The sequence below is a fragment of the Cricetulus griseus genome, chromosome 3 (genome assembly GCF_003668045.3).
Source record: "Cricetulus griseus strain 17A/GY chromosome 3, alternate assembly CriGri-PICRH-1.0, whole genome shotgun sequence".
Taxonomy (NCBI): Eukaryota; Metazoa; Chordata; class Mammalia; order Rodentia; family Cricetidae; genus Cricetulus; species Cricetulus griseus.
The window spans coordinates 141328077-141355597 of NC_048596.1; the positions used below are offsets into that span (position 1 = coordinate 141328077).

General features: G+C 40.8%; 1 protein-coding gene across 1 annotated transcript in view; it reads right to left on the reverse strand.

Annotated features, from left to right (window-relative positions):
• Nucleotides 1–27521, reverse strand: part of Oca2 (OCA2 melanosomal transmembrane protein) — a 282759-nt gene that overhangs the window by 192820 nt on the left and 62418 nt on the right. The window contains exons 11-17 of the mRNA XM_027404737.2: nucleotides 26698–26754; nucleotides 24244–24368; nucleotides 22918–23056; nucleotides 19615–19747; nucleotides 18262–18409; nucleotides 3224–3281; nucleotides 1893–2001 (exon numbers count right to left, since the gene is read on the reverse strand). Coding sequence (XP_027260538.1) covers nucleotides 1893–2001; nucleotides 3224–3281; nucleotides 18262–18409; nucleotides 19615–19747; nucleotides 22918–23056; nucleotides 24244–24368; nucleotides 26698–26754 — 769 coding nt within the window. The remainder of the gene's footprint in view (nucleotides 1–1892; nucleotides 2002–3223; nucleotides 3282–18261; nucleotides 18410–19614; nucleotides 19748–22917; nucleotides 23057–24243; nucleotides 24369–26697; nucleotides 26755–27521) is intronic.

Here is a 27521-nt window from a genome sequence, read left to right on the forward strand (position 1 = left end):
TTTTCCTCCTGATGGATTGCCTTGCCCAGTCTTGATATGAGAGTTTGGGCCTAGTCATATGGTAACTTGTTATGCCATGTTCTGTTGATATCCCTGGGAGGCCTACTGTTTTTCTGAAGTGGGAAGATCTGGGAGAGAGGGGTGTAGGGGATGGGACTGGAAGGCATAGAAAAAGGAAAAACTGTGGTTCAGATGTATTGAAAACAAAACAAAAAAAGGAAAGAAAAGTAAACAACTTCCATCTTTAAATAAAATGTTTTCTTCAATCATTTTCTATAAATATAAAAACGTATATTTCTAGTTCATATACCTACATTATTTTTAAATAAATTGATATGTTGTGTGTTTTCACAAATAAAAATCTATTTATCCTTTAAGATAAAATATAATCTCAAAACAAGGTGGGGGGTGTGCTGGTCTTCCCCAACAGTAACCAAGGCTTTTTATAAGTTTGTATAAAGAAGTGTCTTTAAGTGCCGTGGTGGTGCACACCTTTAATCCTAGCCCTCAGGAGTTAGAGGCAAGCAGATCTCTGAGTTTAAGGCCCACCTGGTCTATAGAGCAAGTTCCAGGATGGCTAGGACTACACACAAAACAACAACAACAACAACAACAACAACAAAGATGTGGCAAATGTTAGCAAAATTGTATGAGCTCCCATGTGTTTTTAGATTTTCAAATACTTACATTCCCTTTTCAAGCAAAAATAAAATGAACTTGTCTGTGGCACCCAAAAGAACTCTCTAATGGAAGGTTTCTGTTCATGTACACCAGGCTCACTGTATTTGTCTAATTACCCATGGTGACTTAATTTTCTCAGTGATTAACAGTTTATAATGGTAAAATTATGACTTGCCTGGGTATAATTAAAATAATCACACTTTAACCATTTCTACATGTACCCCCACCAAAAGCAGTTGAGATCCATGTCATCATTAACACTGACTTTTGCTTTCCTCGGCACTTCAGGGGATTCCAGGAAGACCAGTTCTGGTGTAGATAGAACATCTGTCAGCTCAGAGCCAAGTCCAGGTTACCCACCAGTCTGGACACCACATTAAACATCTATTTCTCATATGAGGTAGAGTTTACAAGTAGATTTTTTGTTATATTTCAAGTACTGACACTTGAACGATCACTGTGACATAACATGAAGTCTATGGCAATGTGAGATGTTTGTGGAGAAGATGGGCACTAGGAGTTTCAACCTGAAGGAGCCATTTCTCTCCTGGGCACAGGTGGACCTTGACACAGAACAGGAGAAGGGCAGTTGCTAACCACTAGAGAGAATGAGCTGACAATGAGGGAGGACCAAAGGGATACAGTGGAGAAGAAGCTTACTGAATGGGGAAACCATTTGTAGCCAGACAGGACACTGATCTCAGTAGGTTCTCCCAATTTCCTAGGCCCTTCACAGTCACTAGTTTGTTTATAATGTCATGCTGTGTGGAAGACAAAATTACTTTTGCTGATGTGACTTTTAGGCTCTTCTAGGAACCATTTCAAGATGTGGATGTCAAACATGATAGACATGAAAGTACCAATTCTACATCCCTTCCAACATTGAGGGCTGCAGATGGACTGTCCCTCAGTTATACTCTCCCTTCCTCCCAACAAAGAGGCAAGTCACACAGAAAGCCCTCCTTTCACTGAAGGCTGCTCACATCCATCTCAGTACAGCAGATTACTGGGTGGAAAAACTATCTGTAGCCAGACAGGACACTGAGTTCAGTAGAGCTCTCCCCATTTCCCAGACCCTTCACAGTCACTAGTTTGCTTGTGATGTCACACTGTGTGGAAAGTCCACTCATCATCTGAGAACAAGCTTGAAAGACTTCCCATGCACACTGCCGCAAAGCTAGCAACAAAAGTTAACAGAATATTATACTCACCAAGATCAAGATGAATGCCAGGGACAAAGGAATTGAGAAAGAACATGGAGATAACAAATCCCAGCACCATCAGGCACTTGACAAGCAGACTCTTGTCTGATATCCTGTGCTAAGAGAGAGAAACACAACTCATTCTCAGTACAGTCTTCAAATTCCTACATCATTTGAATCACTATGAGTATTTCCTTTAAAACACAGAGCATCAAAATATTTGTGAAAACTATGTAAATTTTCACTATTCCAGGAGAGTATACACTGTAACACAGTGAGATATTAGCAAAAACTTTTAGGAAACAACAAATAAGATGCAGACACACGGTCTTCAAGACACATGTGCCTGAGGGTGCCTGTGTGCCATGCATTTCCCAGAATTCCATTGCCCTTCCTGTAGGTAGTGCCATGTGATGCTACATCTAAGAGTCATTACAAGATGTGGTTATCAAGCATGACATACATGACAGTACCAGCTCTGTGTCTTTAACACGCTTAAGGCATTCTTTAAATACTGCCATTCCAGCAAAAGGAATCCAGAGAACTTGAAATGCAGTTCTTGCCTCTTATTGAGGGGGGAACCTATAAATATATCTGCCCAGTCACTCGGGAGCACAGAGAGCACCGTGTTCCTGCAGAGTCTTCATGACTTTCAGAGTGCCAAGGCAATGAGGGCACATCCTATCCGTCCCTCAGATGTGCTCTGCTTCACAGACAGCTCATCACAACAGGAAAATGAATAGAAAGTAGAGGCAAAGCTCAGCTCAGAAGCCAAACCTATTATGGCAGGATACATTCATCTGCCCCTAAAACTCTGTCTCCTACATTATACCTCAAAAACACATGCCCTGTAAACTCTCAGTGTCAGGAGAGCTGAAGAGATAAGCAGAGGCTGGCTCAAAGGGTGGCCACCATGCTTTTCCAGGGCACACATGGAATGTATCTTCAGGGCATACAAAAATGGTAAGGTTTTCTTTTCCTGACAAAATAATTCTGCCATTTTAGATAATTGTTTTCCTCAATAACATAGAAAATAAATTACACTTCATGTAAAGTTATAGGAATGAAAAGAACAATGTTTTCCAATCACTAACCGAATCTGAGGTGATAGAAAGAAAAGAGAATTCCAAAGGGACCAGCACATAGAAATGACAAAGGATGCAGGTGGGCTGGTGTGAGCAGAGCCCAGTGTGCACCTGCATCCAGATACAGCACCATGACACACAGTGTTCTACCATTAGCTGTGTCAACCAAAAATGATAAGAAAATCTAAGCAGAAAAATAGCGACCTTTTCTACAAGCCATGACTCAGAAACTCTTGAAAAAAGACCACAAGATACCTTTCTTTGTAGCTCTTGGATATTGGTTTCCCAGTTTTTATCTTCCTGTGAAATTTGTCTGTAAGAGAAAAAGGACTCTCATTATTTCTGTGTTGCAGAAAGCTCACTTCTGCTTCATAAGATTAGCAAGGTGGCATTGACAGCTGTGGAAGCCTGGATGTATTTATGGATCCTGTCATGGTCCTGTGAGAGCTGGGATACCCATGAAGGTGACCAGGGAAATTAGGAAAGCTATTCACTCTATATTGCCAAAGAAAAGGAACAAAAATCATGATCTGAAAGTTGGAAGAATTTGTAATTGTAAAAACTAAAAGTGTATAGTCATATTTTTTCAGTTTTTAAAGATGTTTACATTTACTTGGGAGTACACTGCTTGCACCACACATGTGTGTAAGGCCAGAGAACAATTTGCAGGAGTCTGCTCTCTTTCTACCATGTGGGTTCCTGGAACTGACCTTGGGACCCCAGCCTTGATGTCAAGCATCTTTACCTGCTAAGTCATCTTGACAGCCCAAGTACCAAAGTTTTTAAAGGCCAAACTCTGCAAATAAAATAACCTAAATACTGACCATGCAGGTTCATGAGGCAAGGATGCATGGTGCTTGTGACTACAAGGGTGTGGTAAGAGCCTGTGGTGAGTAGGCTCTTGTGTTGGTTACTTTTCTGTCACTGTAACAAAACACAGTGACCGAGGTAACTTATGGAAGACAGTTTAATTTGGCTTATGGTTCTGGATGGGTAAGAGTCCATCATGATGGAGTCCATGATGACATTGTAGCAGGACCAGGATGCTGAGAGCTTGCTCACATCTTGAACTACAAGCACGAGGCAGAGACTATAAGTACTTAAAGGCTTACCCCAGTGATGTAGTTCCTCAAGCAAGGACCCACCTCCCAAAGCTTCCACAACCTACCCAAATAGCACCACCAATTGGGGTCCAAGTGTTCAAACACAAGGTGCCTAATGGGGGGGGGGGGCATTCTCATTCAACCCAGCACAGCTCTCATTCCAACACTTAGGAGGCTTTGGGAGGCTGGGGAAAGGCTCTCACCTGTTCAAAGTCAGGCTACATGGTGAGTTCTAGACCACCCTAGGCCATACCAGGCACTGTCTCAAAAATGACCACAGAGTTGGGTATGTCTTAGTTGGTAGGATACTTGCTTAACTAGCTGGAATCCCTGGGTTCAATCATAAACACTAAGTCAAGCAAGGTAGTACATACCTATAATCCCAACACCCAAGAATTTAAGGTGATCAGGAGTTCAAGGCCATTCTTAGCTATACAGGGAGTTCAAGGCCAGTTTAGGCTAGAATTCCTGTCTCAAAGAGGAAAATAATAATAAAAAATACCTTGACGAAGCCAAGCAGAGTGGTACATGCTCATATTTCCAGCACTTGGGAAGTGAAGGCAGAAGGATCAAGAATTCACAATCATCCTCTGCTATATAGTCATTCTGAGGACAGCCTAGGCTACATGATACCCTGTCTCAAACAACAACAATAAATCTAATAAGCTATGGAGAGACCCCAGTGTTGGATACCACCTCAGCAAAATGCTCAGCGTTTGAAGCCATGTTTCCAGCCAGGCCATGACCATCTCTTGTCCCTGGGGTAGGGGCTCACACTGGTCTTTCTGGGAAGGTGAAGCCACCTGTAGCAGTTAGCACCCAGTTGTTGGACTTCCTTTCAGCAAGGATCGCAGGCCACATCTCTCTGACATGGTTCAGACATGGCAAGCCTTTGTGTCTGATGTAGATATTGTATTCTACTGATATTGCACAGCCCTGTAAGCACCAGCAGGGAGGAGTACACAGAGATAGCTAGTTCTATATCCTGGCAAGAGATGGACATGTTAGAGAGTCACAATGTTCTCCACAAAGGCATCCACTGAATGAAATGAGCCAAACAGGCCAGTAGGCTGCCATGAGCCTCACTGGTCTGTAGTTCAATAAGGCTGAGATTCATCAGAAATCTCGTATAGGTCAGTGGCTGAACCTGCTCTGGGCTGTAGTACAGACTACATTGTTCTTCTGGCTGGATGTCCTCCAGCCACAGGTAGAGGAATGTTCTCCAGACCACCTCTTGGCTGAAGCTGGGGAGACCCTGGAAGCTCATCATTTTCAGCTTCTGCTTCTAAAGGTTGACTTCAGGGCTTCCTATGTTTCCTATGTGCAGATTGAGAGGGTTTCCAGGGGCCACTCATTATCCAACAGGCACATCGCCTCAGCCTCTTCCTCCAGAGTCAGGAAGTGCTTCCTCTACCAAAGTCATTCTTGGGAAGGGAAAGGTCCACCCTCAAAAGTCAGAGTCAGTGGCCCCTGTGGGTGAGGCAGCAAAGAAAACCATATGTCCTCTGAAGAGAGAGTTGCCAGGGCAGGTACTTATGGCCATGTTCCCCTCAGGATGCCTTCAGCCACATCCAGGTAGATCAGGAGCTCAGCACTGGAACTCTGTGGTCACCATAGTGGTTGGAGTGGCCAGAACAAATGTTCCAAATATTTTGTATTGTAATCAGCTGTATTGTAGATGTGAAATCCACAGAGGCCAACTGCACTTTCCATGTTTCTGAGTTTCTTTGTTTCCAAAATGAGAACACAGTATCTTTAAAACTAATTTGAAGAAAAGGTGAAACAGTAAATGTCACTTGCTTTAGGGGTGATTTTATCTAAGGAGAATCACTTGTCACCACCTTGCCTCTTTGAGATCCTCTCTCTGTTTCTGCACTTGCTTTTCTGTGTGTGTGTGTGTGTGTGTGTGTGTGTGTGTGTGTGTGTGTGTGGTTTGAATGAAAATGGTCTGCATAGGTTCATAGGGAGTAGCATTATTTGAAAGGATTTGGACTTCTGGCCTTGTTGGATTAGGTATGGCCTTGTTGGAAGAAGCTTGTCATGATATCTCTTCACAGCAATAGAACATTGACTAAGACAGTGTGTGTGTGTGTGTGTGTGTGTGTGTGTGTGTGTGTGTGTGTGCGCCAATGCATGGGTACACATGAACATATGTGTACATATATGTAGAGGCCAGATGTCAAGTTGAGGTACCATTCCTCAGGAGCTACCTTGTTTATTAAAGTAAGATCTTTCAGTGGGACCTGGTACTTATGGATTAGGATAAGATGTCTAGCCAGGGAGTCCAAAAGACCAGCCAGGGAACCCAGGGATCCTCTAGTCTCTACCTTTCCAATTACTGGGATTACAAACATACTCCACCACATCTGATATAATATATATATATATATATATATATATATATATATATCCTGAGGAATACATTTCAGGTCCTCATGCTTTTATGACATATGCTTTTATGGACTGAGTCATCTCCTTAGCTCCCAAATTTTCTTTGATCTATACAATCAGCTCACTTTTTCTGATTTATTTTCTCCTATACTACCATGGGAAAGATGCTGCACAGTGAAGAAGGTCATTTTGGTGGACAAATGAGCACTGAAGGAGACTAGCCACACATCCAGTTCAGCTCTAAAGGAAATCCCAGCATAAAGAGAAATAATTCTGAGAACAACTTTTCCAAAAATGTTAAAGCAAAACATGCAGAGCTATCACTTGGCTTAGGTTGCATCATTCCAATATACTCCTCACAAAATGCACCTTGAGAGTCCACCACCTCCCTCCAGCTTCAGTTTCCTTATTTACAAATGGCACACCTCCACGTCTGCGTGTCTTCACACTTTTAAGTATTGATTCCACTATGTGAAAACTTCTAATTCTTTAATTCTTCTCCATGCCATGATTTAGTTTTGTATCTGTACTCATGAGCGGGGTCTAATGTTTGTTGAAATTGGTCACCAGGTCCCCAGAATGCAACCTGGAAGCTTCCTGTGGCTTGAGTACATAGATTATATTTCTCCACCACTGGTGGGATGAGGTGGGTTCTGACCTTGAGATGCAGTCCTGTGTTTTAGTAATTTATCTATTGATGTGATAAAACACCATGACCAAGACACTTATGGAAGAGTTTATTTGAGCTTGTGGTTTCAAAGTCCATTATTGCAGAGAATAGTGGAAGCAAGTGGCAGACATGGCAACAGGAATATCCAGGAGCTCGCATCCCAAAACAAATTCAAGAAGCGGAAAGACTGAATTCAAAATTACATGAGTCTTTTGAAATCTCAAAACCCACCCCCAGTGACATACTTCCTCCAGCAAAGCAACAGCTCATAAATCTACCAAAACATCACCACTGTCTGCTAAGTGTTCAAATTTCTCATTCAAATCACCACATTTTGCTCTTCAGATTGTGCTTCATCTATGGGCTGTATCTTTGGGCTATATGTCTTTCCGTGTAGTAGACAATGGCTTTCTGTTACTAACAAACCAGCTTTCAAAATAGTCACACACTGTGACCCATCAAGGACCAGCTTTTTTCAGAGAATCGCAATATCCCAGAACATGCTTTTTACTTTTTATTTTTTCCAAGACAGCCAACATCAAATTAAATAGAGAGAAACTCAAAACAATTCCACTAAAAATCGGGAACAAGACAAGACTGTCCACTCTCTACATCTATTCAATATAGTACTTGAAGTTCCAGCTTGAGCAATAAGAGAGCAAAAGGAAACCAAGGAGATACAGATAGGAAAGGTAGAAGTCAAATTATCACTATTTGCAAATGATTTGATAGTAAACATAAGCAACTCCAAAAATTCTACCAGGGAACTTCTACAGCTGATAAACACTTTCAGCAAAGTGACAAGATACAATATTAACCCGAAAACATGAGCACCCTTCTTATATACAAATGATAAAAAGGCTGAGAAAGATAACAGGAAACAGCACCCTTCATAATAGCCACAAATAATATAAGCTATCTTGGGGTAACTCTAAACAAGCAAGTGAAAGACCTGTATAAAAAGAACTTCAAGTCTTTGAAGAAACAAATTAAAGAAGGTATCAGAAGATGATGGAAAGATCTACAGTACTCAGGGATCAGTAGGATTAACATAGTAAAAATGGCCCATCTTACCAAAAGCAATCTACAGATTCAATATAATCACCATCAAAATTCCAATACAATTCTTCACAGATCTTGAGGGGACAATTCTCAATTTAATATGGAAAAATAAAACCCCAGGATAGCTTAAACAATCTAAACAATAAAAGATCTTCTGGAGGTCTCACTATTCCCAAGTTCAAGTTGTACAGAGCCATAGTATTGAAATAAAAACAGACACATTGGTCAACAGAATCCAACTGAAGACCCAGGCATAAATCCACACATCTACGGACACCTGAATTTTTGTAAAGACGTCAACAACACACTGGAGAAAAAATAGCATTTTCAACAAATGGTGCTGTCAAACTGGATGGCAGCATGTAGAAAATGCAGATAAATCCACAATTATTACCTTGCACAAAACTCAAGTCCAAGTAGATCAAAGACCTCAGCATAAAAATTGATACACTGAGAGACAGACAGAGTGTGTGTGAGAGAGAAGAAAGAGGAGGAGGAAGAGGAGCAGGAGGAGGAGGAGGAGGAGGAGGAGGAGGAGGAGGAGGAGAAGAAGAAGAAGAAGAAGAAGAAGAAGAAGAAGAAGAAGAAGAAGAAGAAGAAGAAGAAGAAGAAGAAGAAGAACCTGATACACTGAGCGTATTAGAAGAGAAAGGGGAGAATAGCCTTGGACTCATTAACACAGGAGAAAACTTCCTAACAGAATACTGATAGTTCAGGCACTAAGTTCAACAATTAATAAATGGGATCTTATAAGACTGAAAAGTAAAAGGAAACTGTCATTCAGAGAGATTGGCAACCCAAAGAATGGGAAAAGATTTTTACCACCTCCACATCCAATAAAGGACTAATATTCAAAATACATAAAGAACTCAAGAAACTAGATATCAAAAATCAAATAACCCAATTAAAAAATATGGTACACATATTGTAGTAGTTTGAATAGAAATGCCCTCCACAGACTAATGTGTTTAAATATTTGGCCATAGGGAATGGCACTATTACAAGGTGTGGACTTTTGGAGGATGTGTGTCATTGTGGAGGTGGGCTTTGAGGTCTTCCATGCTCAAGCTATGCCCAATATGGCATGCTGTCTCCTGATGGGGGACATCCTTCTCTATATGATTATCTTACTGGTTGTTGAATAAAGCACTGTTGGCCAATGGGGGAGCAAGATAGGTGGGACTAGCAGGCGAGGAGGATTCTGGGAAATGTAGTAAAAAGAAGTCTTGTGATCCAGGCAGGAAGTGACATAGCAAGCAGACTCAGAATATAAGCAGGAACAAACAAGAAATAGTTCTCTTCCTCTTCCTCCTGCTCTCTTCTCTGGAGCAGCCATGTGAGCCTGACAAGAGAGAACTCATGCCACTGGCATCCTTGATCAGATAAGTCTTTATAAAATATATAGATTAATAATTATGGTTGATACTTAAGACAGAGATAGCAGATAAAAATCCTAGTCATTGGCCAGGAGCACTGTAATTAATATAAGACTCTGTGTTATTTTGGGTGCCTACATGGTGGCAGAGCTCAGGTGGATTGGCAGAAAGACTTATCATTACAGTCTCCTTCTGCTGCCTGTTGATCAAGACGTAGAACTCTCAGCTCCTTCTCCAGCACCATGTTTGCCTGCATGCCACCATATCCTGATATGATGATAATAACTAAACCTCTGAAACTGTGAGCCAGCCCCAATTAAATGTTTTCCTTTATAAGAGTTGCCATAGTCATGGTGTCTCTTCACAGAAAGAGAAACCCTAAGTAAGCAGAAAGTTGGTACCAGGGACTGGGGTATTGTTGTGACAGGTTTGACCATGGTTTTGTTTGGAGGAATGTAGACTTTGGGAATTTGGATTAGGAAAGCAGTGCAATGTGTTAAGCACTGCTTAATGGACCATACTAGTAGGAACCTGGAAGACAGTGGTACTAAGGGTTATTTGAACTGTGAGGGCCTGCCTCAAGAGATTTGAGAGGAGAATTTTAGTATGTTGCCTAGAGATTGTTCTTGTGATATTTTGGTGAAGAATGTGGCTGGTTTTCGACCTTTTCCAAAGAGACTACCTGAGGCTGAAGCAAAGGGATTTGGACTAATTTCACTGGCAGACAAAATCTCAAAACAGCCTGGTATTGATTCTGGTTATTATTGTTCACTCTTATAAAGATTTAGAATGAAAAGGAGCAAGCAGAGCAACTAAAGCTACAAAATATACAGATTGAGAAAAGGGGCATCAGGAAGTGGAATGGAGCTAAGTTCTGTGTTCAAAGGGTATAGCACAATAAATAAAAGGACCTGGTATAGTGGGAAATTACCAATACGGAGTCAGGTAGAAATATAAGGGTATTTAATAGGGAAAAACCTTACTTTCAGAGCAACCTAGCCAGCCTGCGTGGCAGCAATCTGTCCAGCAAGTACCAAAGAGAACCCGAAAGAGAGAGTGCAGTCCCATGCAAGTATTGCTCTACATCACCCTGACCATGCCCTCGCAAGCGAGGTCAGGCACACCTGTAGCCAGCCCCTAAGTAGGCGTGGCTACAGCTTCCCCTACAACCTGGAGACAGATATTGGTGTTCAAGCTTCAAGCTGCAGATCAGAAAAGCAAATCAGCTGGCCACTAGCTCTCACTTACCTCAGACTGAAAGATGATTCACCAAACCTCAGACTGTAACCTCTCCTCAGCATGACTGGAGAATCCTGAGACTTCAATGTCTTCCTATCCTCAATGTGGCTGGAGAATATATCCCTGATACTGAATACTGAAGACCCTGCTTCTATCTCTTATACCCCTCTAATGCTGGGATTAAAGGCATGTGATCCCAGGTGCTGAGATTATCTTTGTGTGAGCTCTTTCTCTTTAAAATTGGATCAATCTTGTGTAGATCTGGGTGGCCTTGGAGTCACAGAGATCTGTTTATCTCTTAATCCTGAATCCTAGGATTAAAGGTGTGTACCACCACCTCCTCGCTTCTGACTTTTGGGATTAAAGGTGTGTTCCTGGCCTCTATGACTTGTAGCTGACTTTGCTTTCTGAATCCTCAGGCCATTTTTAATAGATCATAAATAAATTATCACTGCAAAAGAGATAAACAGATTAATGGAGTAAAGAGAATGGAGACCCTAGGGCAAGATCCCACCTGGTTTAGCTTCCAACTTGTGAAAAGGAATTAAAGAAGAATTTAGGGCTAGGTATGGTGATACATACCTTTAATCCCAGCACTCAGAGGCAGAGGCTGGCAGATCTCTGAGTTTGAGGCCAGCCTGCTCTACAAATCCAGTTTCAGAACAGCCAAGCGTAGGAAGTTAAGGTAACCACGTTCCAGCCACAGAAATCAGCAGAACTTGGCAGCTTTTGCCATATGGTTCTGGCTTTAGAATCCAGGATATAAGAAAGAGGTTATGGACTCTCCCTCCATAACTAAGGGAAGCCATTGAGGCCAAGAATGTGAGAGGCCTAGAGATGTCATTGAATGAAACTGTGAAGTTGAAGCCTGGATTGCCTTGGAGACCCCATGATGTTAGAGATGCCAGAGTCTTGAGACATCTGCCAAGGAGAGCTGTTAACAGGGAGTAGAACTAGTCCAAAAGAAAGAAGTGTGTTGCAGTCATCAAAGCTGAGAGGCGTTGGAGATCTGAAGAGTGCTTTGACATCTAACATGGAGATGTAGAGTTTGGAGTTTTCCCAGCTGGTTTTAAGTCTTGGTTTGGTCCAGTATTTCCTTACTATGCCTCCTCCCTTGCATTTTGAAATGGTAATGTATATCCCATGCCATTATATGTTAGAAGTATGTGATCTGCTTTTTTATTTTGATTTTACAAGGGATTACAGTTAAGAAGTACATGAATCACAGAAGAGACTTGGAACTTTGGGCCTTTAAACAAGTTTGAGACTGTTTTAAACTATAAGAACTTCTGATGTTGGACTGAATGCATTTTTCTGCATTATGTTATGACCAGCAGCTTATGGGGCCAGGGAGTGGAATGTGATGGTTTGAATATGGTTGGCCCTCATAAATTCATGGGTTTGAATGTTTGGCCATAGAGAGTGGCAATATTAGTAGGTATAGCCTTATTGGAGTAGATGTGGCCTTTTTAAAGGAAGTTTGTAGAGGTGGGCTTTGAGATCTGTGTGGTCAAGCTATGTCCAGTGTAGCACACAGTCTCCTTTAGATCAAGATAGAACTCTCAGTTCCTTCTCCAGCACCATGTCTGCCTGCACACTGCCATGCCTCTCATCATGATGATAATTAACTAAACTTCTGAAACTGTAAGCCAATTAAATGTTTTCCTTTATAAGAGTTGTTACAGTCATGGTGTTTCTTCACAACAATAGAAATCCTAATAAGTAGATCTAAACAAAAACTTCTTAAAAAGTGAATCTGAAATGGCTTAGAAACACTTAAAGAAATATTCAACACCTTTAGCCATCAGGGAATTGCAAATCAAAACTACTTTGAGACTCATCTTATACCTATCAGAATGACTAAGGTCAATAACACAAGTGACAGCTCATGCTGGCAAAGGTATGGAATAAGGAGAACACTCTTCCATTGCTGGTGGGAGTCCAAACTTGTACAGCCACTAAGGAAATCAATATGGTTGTTCCTCAGAAAGTTGGGAATCAATCTATCTCAATGTCCAGCTATACCATTTCTGGGCATATACCCAAAAAATGCTTTATCCTACTACAAGGGCACTTGCTCAACAATGTTCATTGTTGCTCTATTCATAATAGTCAGAAAATGGAAATAACGTAAATGTCCCTCAACAAAAATAGATAAAGAAAATGTGCTATGTTTACACAATGAAGTATTCCTCGGCTATTTAAAAAATTACATCATGAAATTTCCAGTCAAATGATGGAACTAGAAAAAAAAATCATCCTTAGTGACCTAACCCAGACCCAAAAAGATAAATCTGAAATGTATTCACTTATATGAAGACATTAGCCATTAAATAAATGATAACCAAACTACAATCCACAGACCCGAGAGGTTAGGTATATGGGAAGGGACTAGGGAGACACATGCACTCTCTGAAAATGGAAAATAGAATAGATTCTATGGATGGACTGGAGACAGTTCAGTGCGAACCGAAATGGGAGGATAAGGTAGGTAAGGGGAGGGGAGATAGAGTTGAGGGAGAGAATTCACAGAGAAACAGCTGGAATTGGGGGGCATTTAAGAGATGATATGGAAACCTAGTGCATTGAAAAGTTTTTAAAATATGTAAAGGTGATCCTAATGAGGTCTCCTAATAATGGGGCAGATGGAGTCCCATCTCTTGTCACTAAACAAAGCTTCCAGTACCAGGACTGGGTACATCAAATGGGCTTCACAAATTCCTACAGGATATTTTACCTAACTGCCAAAAATAAACATTCTGATAAATAGGACATGGAACTTTTTATAAAATACACCACATTATGGAGCACAAAACAAATTTTTACAAATTCAGAATGATTGAATAACTATTGTATGCTATCTGACCACAAGGCAATAAAACTTAAAATTGACAACAAACAAATCTCTAGTAAATACAGAAACTCATGGAGATTAAATGACTCTTTACTGAATGGGTCAGATAAAAAAGAAAGAAAGAAAATGTCCTAGAAGTAAATTTAAATGAAAACACTACACAATAAAACCTATGGAACACATGGAAAGAAGTTCTACAAGAGTAATGAACATCTCTATGTGCCAACAATAAAATATCAGAATGAGTAAAAATTAGAGATTTAGTGATACCACTCAAAAATTTGGAAAAACAAAAACATACCAAATCCAAACCCAGTCAACAGCAAGAACTAATAAAAAAGCAGAGCAGAAATCAATAACTAATAAAGAAAATAACAGGCACAATCAATGGATCTAAGAGTTAGTTCTTTGAGAAAATAAACAAGATTGATAAACCCTTGGTCCAACTAGTCAAAAAAAAAGGGGGGGTTGGGAGAAGGGAAGAAAGGAGAGGACCCAAATTAACGAAGTCAGAAATAAGGAAGGAAATATTTCGACAGATATCAAAGAAATTCAGAATGTTATAAGGGACTATTTTAAAACCTGTACTTAATTAAGCTGGCAAACCTAAAAGAAATAGATGAATTTATAAATTCACACTAACGATAAAAATTAAACCATGGAGTCAACAACCTAAACAGATTCACAACATATGAGGAGATTGATTGATTCACCACAGAATTCTACTAGACTTCCAAAGGTCTACATCCAGTTCTTCTTAAATATTTTTAAAAATATAAATGAGCACAACAAAACCCTTTCTTCTAAGCCAGTATCACTCAAAAACCAAAACCAAGTAACAATACAACCAAACAAGAAAACTGTAGGTGAATATCCCTAATGAGTATGCACTTTAAAATGCTCAAGAAAATACTTGCAAATGGAATACAAATATACTACAAAAAGATTATACAACATGATCAAGTTATCTTTATCCCTAAAATGCAGGGATGGTTCAACACATATAAGTCAATAAATGTAACAAACAGATCAGTGAACTTAAATATAAAAAAAATTGCATGGTCAACTCAATAAATATAGAAAAGGCCTTGGAAAAATTCAAAATACCTTCATGATAAAAGTTGTAGAGATTATAGGACTAGAGAGTGCATACTCCAACATAATAATATCTATGTATGAGAAAACCATAGCCAAATTCATCCTAAATGAAGAAAAGCTTGAAGCAACCCCACTGATTACCAAGGAATGAGACAGGTACTTGCTCAGCCGTGTTCATTGCTGCTCTAGTCACAATAACTGGGAAATAGAAACAATCTAAATGTCCTTCATACTGCTAACAAAAGTGTGGCACATACACTATGGAATTCTATTCAGCTGTGAAAAATGATGAAATTTGGAGGTGAATGGATAGAACTAGAAAACATCATACTGAGTGAGGTAATGGAGATCCAGAAAGACAAACGCTTGTTCTCGCTTATCCAAGGCTCCTAACTTTCAGATGCTGAGTACATATCCTTGAGTGACTGTAGAAAATAGGAAAGCAAAATGGAACCATTGCCTGGGTAGGGGGTTGGGGGAGCCATAGAGAGGACAATATCAAAGTACAAGTGATTTAATTGTGGAAATATGACAGGTGAACTCTAACCAGATAATGAGAACGATAAATACAGAAGAAGGGGAATGAGGATATAATATACCAAGCATGTCTGGAGAAGTCATAAGCAATCATATTATTAACTACCTTTTTAAAAACCTATGATACATGTAAGTCTGAATATAAATATGCATAGTTTAAATGAAATGTCCTGATCTTGGCTAACAATGCTCCCTCCAAGAGCCAAAGACCACTGAACAAAAACCCAACACCAACACCAGGCATAAGAAAACCTCTTTGGAGTTGTTGGTCGGAGTTGTCCAGGAAATGTCCAAAACATCATAGGTTATTGCTCTTGCCCTTGGTTGTGCCCAGACAGAAGGGGAAAGTATGTCCCTATTTCTGAAGACACCATGCACTTCAGAATCAGGACTCAGAGGTCTCTGAGCTACAGCTGACCCGAATGCCTCCTCCTTGAGGACTAGCTTTCACGCAGACGGCGCCATGAATTCTTCCAAATGAGGGAGGAAACCAACAATTCTACCCAACTGTGATGCTACCTATGAATGGCACTAATGACTAGCATGGCATGATAATCCTAATGATGGAGTAGTGGAACACATACCTTGGCAATAACCAAAAGCCCTCTAATTGAACTTAAAACCTGCTCTACAAGAGGGAAATCATGCCTGGAAATACAGCCCATTACCAAGGGCTAGTAAAGTCAATGGATGTTGGAGGAGAACCTACAAACCACCACTTTACTAAATTAACATAATCCCAAACTACATTTAAAATTTTTGTCCTTATATTCATAGACAAATGTAGTACTCATCCCTCATCAAGGAAATTTCTCTTTGCAACAAACAGTGACCATAACAGAGAACAACAACTAATCTAAGTTCAGGTTGTTGTGGAACACAGTCCTAGTAGATACCTCTACAAAGCCGCTGCTCTTGCACCCAAGGGACAGGGAACATTGCAGAAGAAGGGATGGAAATGTTGTAAGAGCCAGAGGATCAAGGAGTTTGCTGTGTGACTTCTAGTAATGTCAGGAAAAATACCCATAGAGTCTCGCCAGCTTGACTGCCTAAACATGAGCTGAACAAGTATGACATAATGGGCATGCCAAAGTGGACAAGGGCAAGTCTTTACCACAAGGACTAAACACTACATAAAGAACTACAGGCAACTAAGGAATGGCGAGAGTAGAAAAACAGTCTTCTCCAAAAAAGCAGAAACCAATTGATTACCCAATACCAAATGGTCATCCCTGAAAACAAGCATACAATTAACATTATACAGACTGAGCAGGTGATATTTAGGAATATGTATATATATACATATACATATATGCATGTAACAAAAATTAATGAAAAGAGAAGCCAAGAATTTTTAAAGAGAGTAAGGAAGTATATGTGGGAGGGGGGGTTAAAGGGAAGAAATGGAAAGAGAAAATGATGTATTTATATTATAAAATTTATTTTTATTTCATGGCATTGGTGGTTTGCCCGCATGTTTGTCTGTGTGAGGGTGTCAGATCCCCTGGAACTAGAGTCATAGACCATAGTGAGCTGTCATGTGGGTGCTGGGAAATGAACCCAGATCCTCTGGAAGAACAACCAATGCTCTTAACCACTTGATCTATCTCTCCAGCCCCCAGATGTATTTATATCATAATCGCAAGAGCTAGAGAGATGGCTCAGCCCTTAAAGACTAGGCTCACAACCAATAATGTAATCTCAATATATATATATATATATATATATTATATATATATATATATATTAAAAGATTGTGGGATATTAAAGTTTAAAGTTATACTATGTTTTACGAGATACTGGAAATAAGCAGGGAAAGGTTATGGCTTAACAGTGATGTGTTTGTGTATCACATTGACAAAGGGGATCAATTGTACTGGTTAGTTTATGTCAGCTTGACACAAACTAGAGTCATTTGGGCTGAAGGATCCTTAACAGAAAGCATGCCTCCTTCAGATTGCTTTAGGCAAGACTGGGGGCCATTTTCTTGACTAATGGATTGATATGGGATGCCTACCTCATTTTGAGTAGTATCACCCTGGACAGGCAGTATAGGCAAACAAGCTGAGTGAGCAATAGAAAGCAAGCTAATAAGCATCCCCCACGGGCTCACTTCTACTTTCTGCCTTGAGTTCCTGCCCTGGCTTTTCAGTGATGTAAGCTGTAAGATGAAATAACCCTTTCCTCCTCAACTTGCTTTGAATCATGGTGTTTATTACAGAAATAGAAAGTAAACTAGGACAAACTATAAGACCAAACCAGTCCTTCCTTGTAACATAATTTAAAACCCAGAGACTGATATTGAGGTTCAAGCTTCAAGTTGAAGATCAGAGAAGCAAATCTGGTAAATCTTACCTCTACCCAGCTGAAATGGTAATCCTGTCTCCATGAATCCTCCGAGGCAAAAGTTCTCAGTTCCTGTGTCCTCCTGCCTTTCATTCCTTTCTCTGCTCAGCCACATCACTGTCTCCACCTCCCTAGTGCTGGAATTAAAGGTGTGTGATCCCAGGTACTGAGATCACCTTTGTGTGAATTGTTTCTTTTATGACTGGATCAATTTCATGTAGTCAGTATAGCCTTAAACTAACAGAGATCCGTCTACCTCTTAATCCTGAGTCCTGGAATTTAAGAGATGTGCCACCACTGCTCAGTTTCTATAACTAGTGTGGCTGCTGGGATTAAAGGTGTGTATCACCACTGCCTGATCTCTATAGCTTTGTGACTGGCTTTGCTTTCTGTACCCTCAGGCAAGCTTTAATAAATCATAAATAATACATCACCACACTTCATTCTATAAATTTGCTATGGTGTTTAATTATAGCAACAGAAAATTAATGCTTTGATCAAAAATTTTTTAACTCACTTGGGTATCATATGATATTTAATTGCAATGGAATATGTTCCTCATGCAATGCCACCATGAAAGACAACCTGGTATAAATCTGAGCAGGATCATATGATACCTGTGGAATGAATGCAACCTTTGGGCCAGCAAGTGCTCCAGGGCCAGCACTTTCTCCAGCAGTAGGCCACGTACAGCTGTCTCCTCACGGCTGGCTGGACTGATGCGCTGTGCAGTCAAACGCCAGACATGAATCTCATGCTTCAGTTCTGCAGAGAAATAAGAGTAAGGCACTGAGTCTCCCCCACCCTCAGAAATCAGCAAATCCCCCCTCCACCCACCATGCACAATGTGCACCCATTCTCCACCTAGCACAGGCTCTTCACAGTATGGGCTACGATGATGGAACCAGACGATAGAGAGGAACTCTGAAAGTCATTATGGAAACAAGAAAAGCCATTTCAACACTGCCTAAAAAAATAATGTCATTTCTCTAGCAATATAATTTTTAATTCACTTATTAATTTATTGTTGCTGTGCTTTTGTTTGAGAGATGTCTTAACGCTAGGACTCAACAACCCTAGCCATTCTAACTAGCCCTGCTTTCAGCCAAAATCTGATCATTGTTGTTGTGGTTTTAATAGTTTCTCAGCTGTTTGGTAGAAAGCAAGTGTATCTGGTTTGTTCTTTCCAAACTATGTGCCATGTAGCAAAGAGGCCTCACCAGTTGCTGGAGCCACGCTCTTGGACTTCCTGTTTCCTGAATAGTAAGCTATTATAAATAAACCTTTAACTTTTTAGCTTGCCAATCTGTGGTAATTATAGCAACACAAAAGAACTTAGCCAATTGCTCAGTCTTTGAATGGTTTCAGAAACAGGGCTCTTGAAGAGCAGCATAGGTGTGGCTCTCAGGCAGCCATGCTTAGCACCTTTAGAGAGCATCTGGTAAGAAAATGGGAGGCAGAATTATATTCCCTCTCCCATCCCCCATGAGTTTGGATGTCACACAGGAGAGACAAGGAATCAGCTAGTGAAATGCTGGCCAGAAAGGAGCAAACAGCACTTTCACCATCGCTGAATTCAGACACCTTCTGATAGTGAACAGGAGAGAGATGGTTTGCCATCCATTGCTTCCTAAGATGGTAAGGTATTTTATGAGGCTTACATTTAAGCTCTATTTTACAGTTTGAAAAAATATGTAAGGAAAAGGCCAAGATGGCAGATTAAAAGCAAGCCAGCCTTTACAGTTGCTCAGCACACTGAGACTGAAGCAGCCGAGAGAAGCTTGTTGGACAGGTTGGAGGTAGCTGTGGACAGCCACTGCCCCTAAGCATGCAGCATCCCATGAACACATAAATACCTTCCTGGTAATCCTGTGGGAGACTGCCCCCTCCTGCTTACAAGACCATCCCCCTGGGGCTGGAGAGAAGACTGAAATAAAGAGTCCACAGCATGGAGAGATGCTCATACCCACCGACAATCTCACTTGGCTCCTTGTTATAAAGTTTTTTGTTCCAGTACAGGAGTCGGAGGAGTGGAAAGGAAGCCAGGAGAATGAGGCAAATCCCAAGGAACATGTGCACTGTGAAACCAGCAAAGTCCATGCCCTGGAAGAGCAAAAAATCCATACATGACAAGGGGGCCTTAGCAGGGCTGATGGAGAGTGTGAACTGGAAACAGCAAGGGCTCTGGTGACCTTTGGACAAGAGTTCTGCAGCCAAACACTGATGCTTAGTAAGTCTGAAATGATTAAAGTCTTTTTGTTGTTGTTTGTCGGTTTTTGTTTTCTTTTGTCTTGGTTTGGTTTGGTTTGGTTTTTATTGTGTTTTGTTTTGTTTTATGAGACAGGGTTTTTCTGTGTTGCTTTGGAGCCATTCCTGGTACTTACTTTGTAGACCAGGTTGGCCTCACACTCACAAAGATCCACTACCTCTGCCTTCTGAGTGCTGGGATTAATGCTGCACACCACCAACAACTGTCTGATTAAACCCTTTTTTTTATATATATGTTTTGTGTTTCTGAAAAACCAGTGCTTATGTAAATTACAAGCCACCTTAGAAGGTCAAAAAGAAGAAACAAAAACAGGCAGTCACAACTAGCTCCTAGCCAGATTTAATCTATTTTCATCACGGCGCTAATGTGTTGCCCCAGGATAAATAGGGGTCAAAACATTGAACAATGTGCCCATATATATTCATGTATTTAATGGTTAGGTTTTTTTTAATATTTGACTACAGTACCTATTGTGGCTTGGAAGGGGCATCCTCTAGCTGTAAGGTACCATCTTCCCACAGCTGAACACTATGGCATCTGCACACAGTACTGGAACCAGCTACAAGGGCCCTAGGGCTGCAGTCTCTCCTTTCCTTCCCTCTTTCTCTGCCTGCCTGTGGGGCTTTGTGTCATGGTCATCTCTTGAATGTGCTTCATTTTGGCAAAAATCTCCCTTAGGCTAATTTGTAAGAGAATAAGTCAACGATGTTCTTGGTTAATTTTGCTCTTTATTTTGTTCTTTTGTGTACATCTTTGAGCAGATATGCCTGAATATCTCTTGAGCACCAGTAGGACAGATGAGGTTTTGAAGATTATCACCTAAGAGAATTCAAGTACTTTCCATGAATAACTACTGCCATAAAGTGGGGGGTCAAAGGTACCACAGTACTGTGGGGCATTGGGATCTCAGAGATTGCATGATCTTGGAGGTAAGGGTTTGGTCACAGAGGACACAGCAGTCCAGCTACGCCACCAAACAGTCTCACACAGGTAAAGGTAGAAAGCCCCTGTCAGTAAACCATTCAGGAAATCCACCTTCCAACACCTCTCACTACATAGCTCAGGCTAATTGCCCCAAACCTTCCAAGTAATGGGGTTACAGGTATGTGTCACCCAACCCCACTCAGAACACACCACATTCTGGCAGTTCTTCAGTTGGAAAACTACCTTGAATGTGAACTTTATATTTATCTATAGAACTCATACACCAGATGTCTGACTGAAAGAAAGTTATATATTTGGTGTTCATAAAAATGTTTTAATTTTCTTTAAAACCAGAAGAAAACAAAATGTGTCTGAAAAGGTTCTGAAGAGATAGATCAAAGGTTAGGAACACTGACTGCTCTTGCAGAAGACCCAGGTTTTTTCCCCAGTACCTATACAGTGACTCACAACTGTCTAGTTACAGGTAACATGTAGTAGAATATTATTTTCAAGTGTGTGACTATTGTTTATGCTGCATTTGTTTAACTCTGTGAGGCTGTGATTTTAGCCTGTCAAAAACACCAGATGGTCCTAATAAAGAGCTGAACAGCCAATAGCGAGGCAGAAGCAAGGATAGGTGGGGCTGGCAGGCAGAGAGGATAAACAGAAGGAGAAACAAGAGAACAAGGAGAGGAGGACATCAGGCCACCCATACAGCCACAGAGTAAGAAGGAAAGTAAGATATATAGAAGTAAGAAAGATAAAAATCCCAGAGGGGAAAAAAAATAGATAGGTTAATTTAAGAAAAGAAAGCAGGGGCAGGCAGAGCTCTGTGAGTTCGAGGCCTCCCTGGCCTACAAAGTGAGTTCCAGGACAGGCTCCAAAGCTACACAGAAAAACCCTGTATCAAAAGAGAGAGGGGGAGGGAGGGAGGGAGGGAGGAAAGGGAGGGAGGGAGGGAGGGAGGAAGGAAAGGAAGGAAGGGAAAGAAGGAAGGAAGGGAGGGAAGGAAGGGAGGGAGGGAGGGAAGGAAGGAAGGAAGGAAGGAAGGAAGGAAGGAAGGAAGGAAGGAAGGAAGGAAGGAAGGAAAGCTGGCTAGAAACAAGCCAAGCTGAGGCAGGACATTCATAGGTAATAATAATAATAAAACTCCCTGTATGACTCACTTGGGAGCTAGGTAGCAGGCCCCCCAAAAAGGCCAAAGAGTAACAAGACTAAAACTTCTCACAACAGTGACAGACTGACCTCTCTGTCCAAGGGGATTGGAAACCCTCTTCTAACCTCTGTGGGCACCAAGCAAGCACATGGTGCACAGACATACATGCAGACAAAAATACCCATAGACATAAAATAAATGAACGCTAAGGTTTTTAATAAGCCTAAGAAAATGGCTTAAATATAATATTGATCCATTTACCTTTAACCAACCAGGTTATAAAATATAATTGTTAGTTTTGGCAAATATAGGCTGAGGAGACAGGAGTTCTGAGTAAGTTTTCTCCCATTAGAAGTGGTGGGCCAATGAAAGAAAGGTGAGATGAGTAGAAAAATGAAGAGAGAGAAAGAGTTAATGAGGACCTGAGAAACAAGCCTGCGAAGCAACATCACTGAGTGCAAGTTGCTAGAATACCTTTACGGATGAACTTATCAAGCAACAGAAAGGCAGAAAAGAAAAACCCAAACTGGTAATTTTCAGAACCAGCAGGAGGAGACTCAGTGTGCCATGGGATGCTGATGCTTTCACTGAGCCTATTAGACACGTGTGTCATGTTGGGAACTCCTTACCACAGTTACATCCCTTTGTAATTTCCTAGACTTTTCTCCTTGATATTCTCAGTAACGAAACCACCTTCCATTGCGTTACTATCAACATAGCTCCTAAATGCAACCCTTTCATCTTGCAGGGCCTTTCTTACCTTTCCTCTCCTACTTCTGATCTTTTACTTATGATCAATGGTGTGTGCTGTGAATAAGTGACAGCAGGAACCTTGGTTCACAACCATTAAGTAGAAGACACTGCATAGAGTGTTCAGTTGAGTTGTGCATTTTCTGAAAGCAACCCTAGCGTGCTGTTACTTACCATTTTTCTCAACTCCTGGTTGGAAACAATGATAACATTTGGTGGGTCCCCAATGGCAGTGGCAGCTCCTCCGATGTTTGTGAAGATCACTTCTGCAATCAGGACTTGTCTTGGATCAAGATTGAGCACCTCACATAATCTATCATGAATATAAAAAAAGGATAAGGCCTGTGTGCAACCCAGATATTTAAAGCACTTGCTTGTACAAGGAAGGCACATTCATGCATGCACACGTGTGCAAACACACACACACACACACACACACACACACACACACACACACACACACAATCCATGAGAAGAGTAATGCAGGGAATGAACATCAGCAAAACATCCTCAGGTACCACTATTTACAAGGATTCTTCTAGGTTAACATACTACAATCTAAGCTATCCCAGTGATGATGTACTTTCTGCCTGCTCCCAGCCTAGAGGGAGTACTGTGTGTTCCCTGTGGTAGGGCCCCAGTAGAGGGAGGGACCTAGAGCAGGTGACTGTGCACTGGTCATCAGATGCCTTGAGTCAGGAGACTGGTGGGTAGTCAGAAATCACCAGCAATAACACTAAGTTTGCTGATTTAGTCCCTTATCTGTCTTCCCCTTTCCTGAGGAGACCCTGAACATGCTCTCTCTCTCTCTCTCTCTCTCTCTCTCTCTCTCTCTCTCTCTCTCTTTTCTCCTCTTTCTCTGTACTTTCTTTGAATTACTACCTTAATTACTTCTTCCTTGGCCATGGACCTTTACTTGGCTGTATGAGATTTGCCCTGGAATCTTAGGAAGCCCAAAACCCTGATTAGCTGGACTACGCCCTAGGAGTAGGTGGAAGATTAAAATGCAGTGGTGACCCCCTCTCTGTGTCCTCTCCCCAGAATCATCCTTGGGTCTCATAGCCCCACCTATACTTCCTGCCTGGCTACTGACCAATCAGTATTTTGTATATCAACCAGTAAAAGAAACATATGTACAGAAGGACATCCCCCATCATGAAAAGGTGGGAATTCGTGAGCAAAACCTCCTGGTATCTGATGATCTGCTTGAATGGCTTGCGTGTATCTGCCATAACAGTCTATCTCCTAGAAAGCATGTCTTCCAACTTCTCATAGTATTTCTGGGCTATGCTGATACCTGTATCTGTCTAGAGTTCTGCAGTCACACATGCTAGAACGGGCTGGGCTGGCAGTCCATGACCTGTACTCCAGTGAAGGGATGGATACTATCTTTTGTGTTTTATATATGTGAGGAAGGAACCTGGAGCCAGGAGGTACAACCAGAGCACTAATTTGCCCCAAACCTGATCTTAATTTCCATGTTAGAAGTGTTCTACACACCTTATGGTGACAGGGGTAAAAAGGAGCATTGTGGTGACATTGTCTAAGAAGGCAGAAAGGATGGCAGCAATAAGACAAAGCATGATGATCATGGTCCACACTCTTCCTCGAGAAAGTTGGTATGCCTAGGACACATATATGGGAAGGAACAAGCCAAAATCAGCACATTCTTACACTGGAAGCTATCTTTCCACCAAAATAAATTTTAATTTAGAATTTGCCATTTTCTGGAAGAAATTATTTTCTAAAAGAAGTTTTCAATCCCAGAACTAAAGGTCAGCACCAGCCTTTGCATTAATAGAGTGTGCCAAGGTCTCCTCATCCACTAGAGCATGGCACCATCTCCCCTTATCCACTGTTCGTGGAAGGGTCAGTTCAAATATTCAGTCCTGCTGACAGCATTCCAGGGTTCCAGTTAAAATGCAAAGTCCAACCACAGTGAGTTACCATTTCACGCCTGATAGAATTTTTATTTTAAAAGATATCAGGGTTGGTGATATGTGTCAGTGGTAGATTGTTTGGTTAGCATGCATGAGGTCCAGGTTTCAATCCCCAGCATCACATAAACCTGGTGTGGTGGCTCAGGTCTATCAAGCCAGCCAGCAGTAGGGAAGGTCTGTCATGTCAGAAGATGGAAGTAGGGCATCCTCAGCTGTAGATGAGGCTAAGTGAATTCCTACAACACTCAGCAACACAGTGAGTTTGAAGCCAGACTGTGTTAAATGAAGCCCTATTCGGGAGTTTATTTTGTTGTTGTTGTTTTGGGTTTGGTTTGGGTTTGGGTTTTTTGGTTTTTGTTCTCCTTAAGACGGGGTTGCTCTGTAGCTTTAGAACCTGTCCTGGAACTCGATCTTTATACCAGGCTGGCCTCAAATTCACAGAGATCGGCTTGTCTCTGCCTCCCAAATACTGGGATTAAAGGCATGCGCCATCACCACCCTAGAAATGAAGCCCTGTTTAAAAACAGAAAAGAGGTAAGGGTAAAAGAGAGCATGCAAGGGAAAAGATTAAGAGAAAAGGAATCCTCCCAGACTGATGTAAAATCACTGTGGAAAATAGTACAGGGTTTCTCAAAGAACTAAAAAGAGAACCGTACATGGTGAAGGGGCAGGCACCTGCACCATGTTTGTTAGAGAACTCTTCCAAGATATGAAGTCAACCTAAGTGTTTGTCAGTATTGAAGACATCATGGTCGTAAACATCAGGAAATAACTACTCACCCATACAATCCTCACATTTGCAACAATGGTTAACATAATATGATAATTGCTGGAAGGAATTGTTTTAAATGCAATAAGCTGGGAATACACAGACAAATGTCACATAATTTCATTTCTGTTTGGAATCCAAGCAGGGCTACAGGGTTGGGAGGGAGAGAATAGAGAGATTCTGGCCAAATGGAACACACTACAGTAAGGAATTATGGATTTGGAGAACTACTACACAGGCAGGGTGACTATATTTAATGCTGTGTATATTTCAAAATAACTTAAAAAGTAAATTTCAAGCCAGGTGGAGTGGCACACACATTTAATTCCAGCACTTGGAGGCTGAGACAGGCAGATCTCTGTAAGTTGAGGCCAGCCTGATCTATGTAATAAAGTTCCAGGACAGCCAGAGCTATGTAGAGAGACCCTGTCTCAAAAACAAAAAAAAAATCAATTTTAAATATATCACCATAAAATATGATATGTAAGGATAGAGTAGTTAATTTGATTTAACCATATCACATTGTATGTATACACTTTGAAACATCATACTATACTCCCCAAACATATATGATTATTGCTTGTCAATCAAATAATAGTAATCATAAATTTAAAAAAAAAATAAGACCTTTAAGGAGTGAGCATGTTAGCCCAGTGCTGGAACATGTGCTGAGCATATGCAAGGCCCTTTGTTCAACCCCCAGCATAACTACATAAATTCGGTCTACACAAGATTAAAACAACAACAACAAATGATTTTTCCAAATTTCAAACCCAGGACTGTATATGCCTAGAAAGTAAGCATCAAAATTATGCCCCCAAATGTAATCAGAAGCTGATGGCTTGAAATACTCATACTCTTAAAGGTAACGTGTGTTTTGATGTGTAGCCCTAACTAGCCAATTCAAATGCTATTGTACAAATGAATGTTCAGGGAGAAAACTCTTTGCCTTGAGCTCCCTCTTTATTTACTTGCAGAGAATCGGTAAGTGTTGTTCTAAGTTGTAGTTAGCACAGCAATTACACCCAGGCTTCCGAAGGCCATTTTGAAAGGAGGTTGGAATTTTAAATATTTTAATTTACTAAATGTATAATATTAGAATAAATAGTAGTATTAAGCTAGTTAATGTTATCAATTATTGATTATATTTGTACTTACATTGCTTTCATTATATACAAATAAGTATTTTATGCTTGCTACTTATTTATTTAGTGTATGACCATCAAGTGTACCCTTTACACCTACCTTTACAGCACAGTAATCAAAAAATCCCGTTTCTGAAAATATGGCTACTAAGATCATCTATAAGGGAAAGAGAAAAAGTAGGTAGCAAGATTTTCTTAGCAAAATACCACATTGAAGCAATGTCATAATGACCCCATCATGAGTTTGAGTTCTGGCTGCTAGCAACTGTGTCATCAAGAGCAGCTTTGTCTTGTTAGATGTCTGTCACTTCAATATCCATATGTCCATAGCTGGGCAATGGTGGTGCAACCCTTTAATCCCAGCACTCAGGAGGCAGAGGCAACAGATCTCTGTGAGTTCAGTCTGGTCTACAAAGCAAGTTATCCACATGTCCATCACTTCAGTTATCCACGTCTGCTACTTCAGTTATCCAAGTACAAACTCCATGAGTGGAATCTGTTGAAGATGGTTTTGCATGTATATTCCTATCCTGGGCATTGTCATTGTCCTAAGACAGCAAACCCTCTAACCCTGACAGCAAACATCAAATGCTATCTTTACCCATTTTATAGATCAAAGAGACAGATGACTTGATCAGTTTTGAAATAGAAGCATGGAAGGTCATGGGCCAGCAGTTGGGCTTTGTACCTAACTGCCCCCATAAACAGCACTCAGTCATTCAGTAGTTTTAAAACTGTATCAAATTTTGGTTTCTAAACGGATTTTTTTCTTATGAATATGATAACATGGACAAGCTGATACTAAAACAACTGACCTCCAGTCCTATGTGCACTCAGAATGCTTACCTGCGTTTCTACTGATAACAAGTGATAAAGACAGTCATCACATGGACTATTAATAGAAATAATGCCCTGTTTATTCTC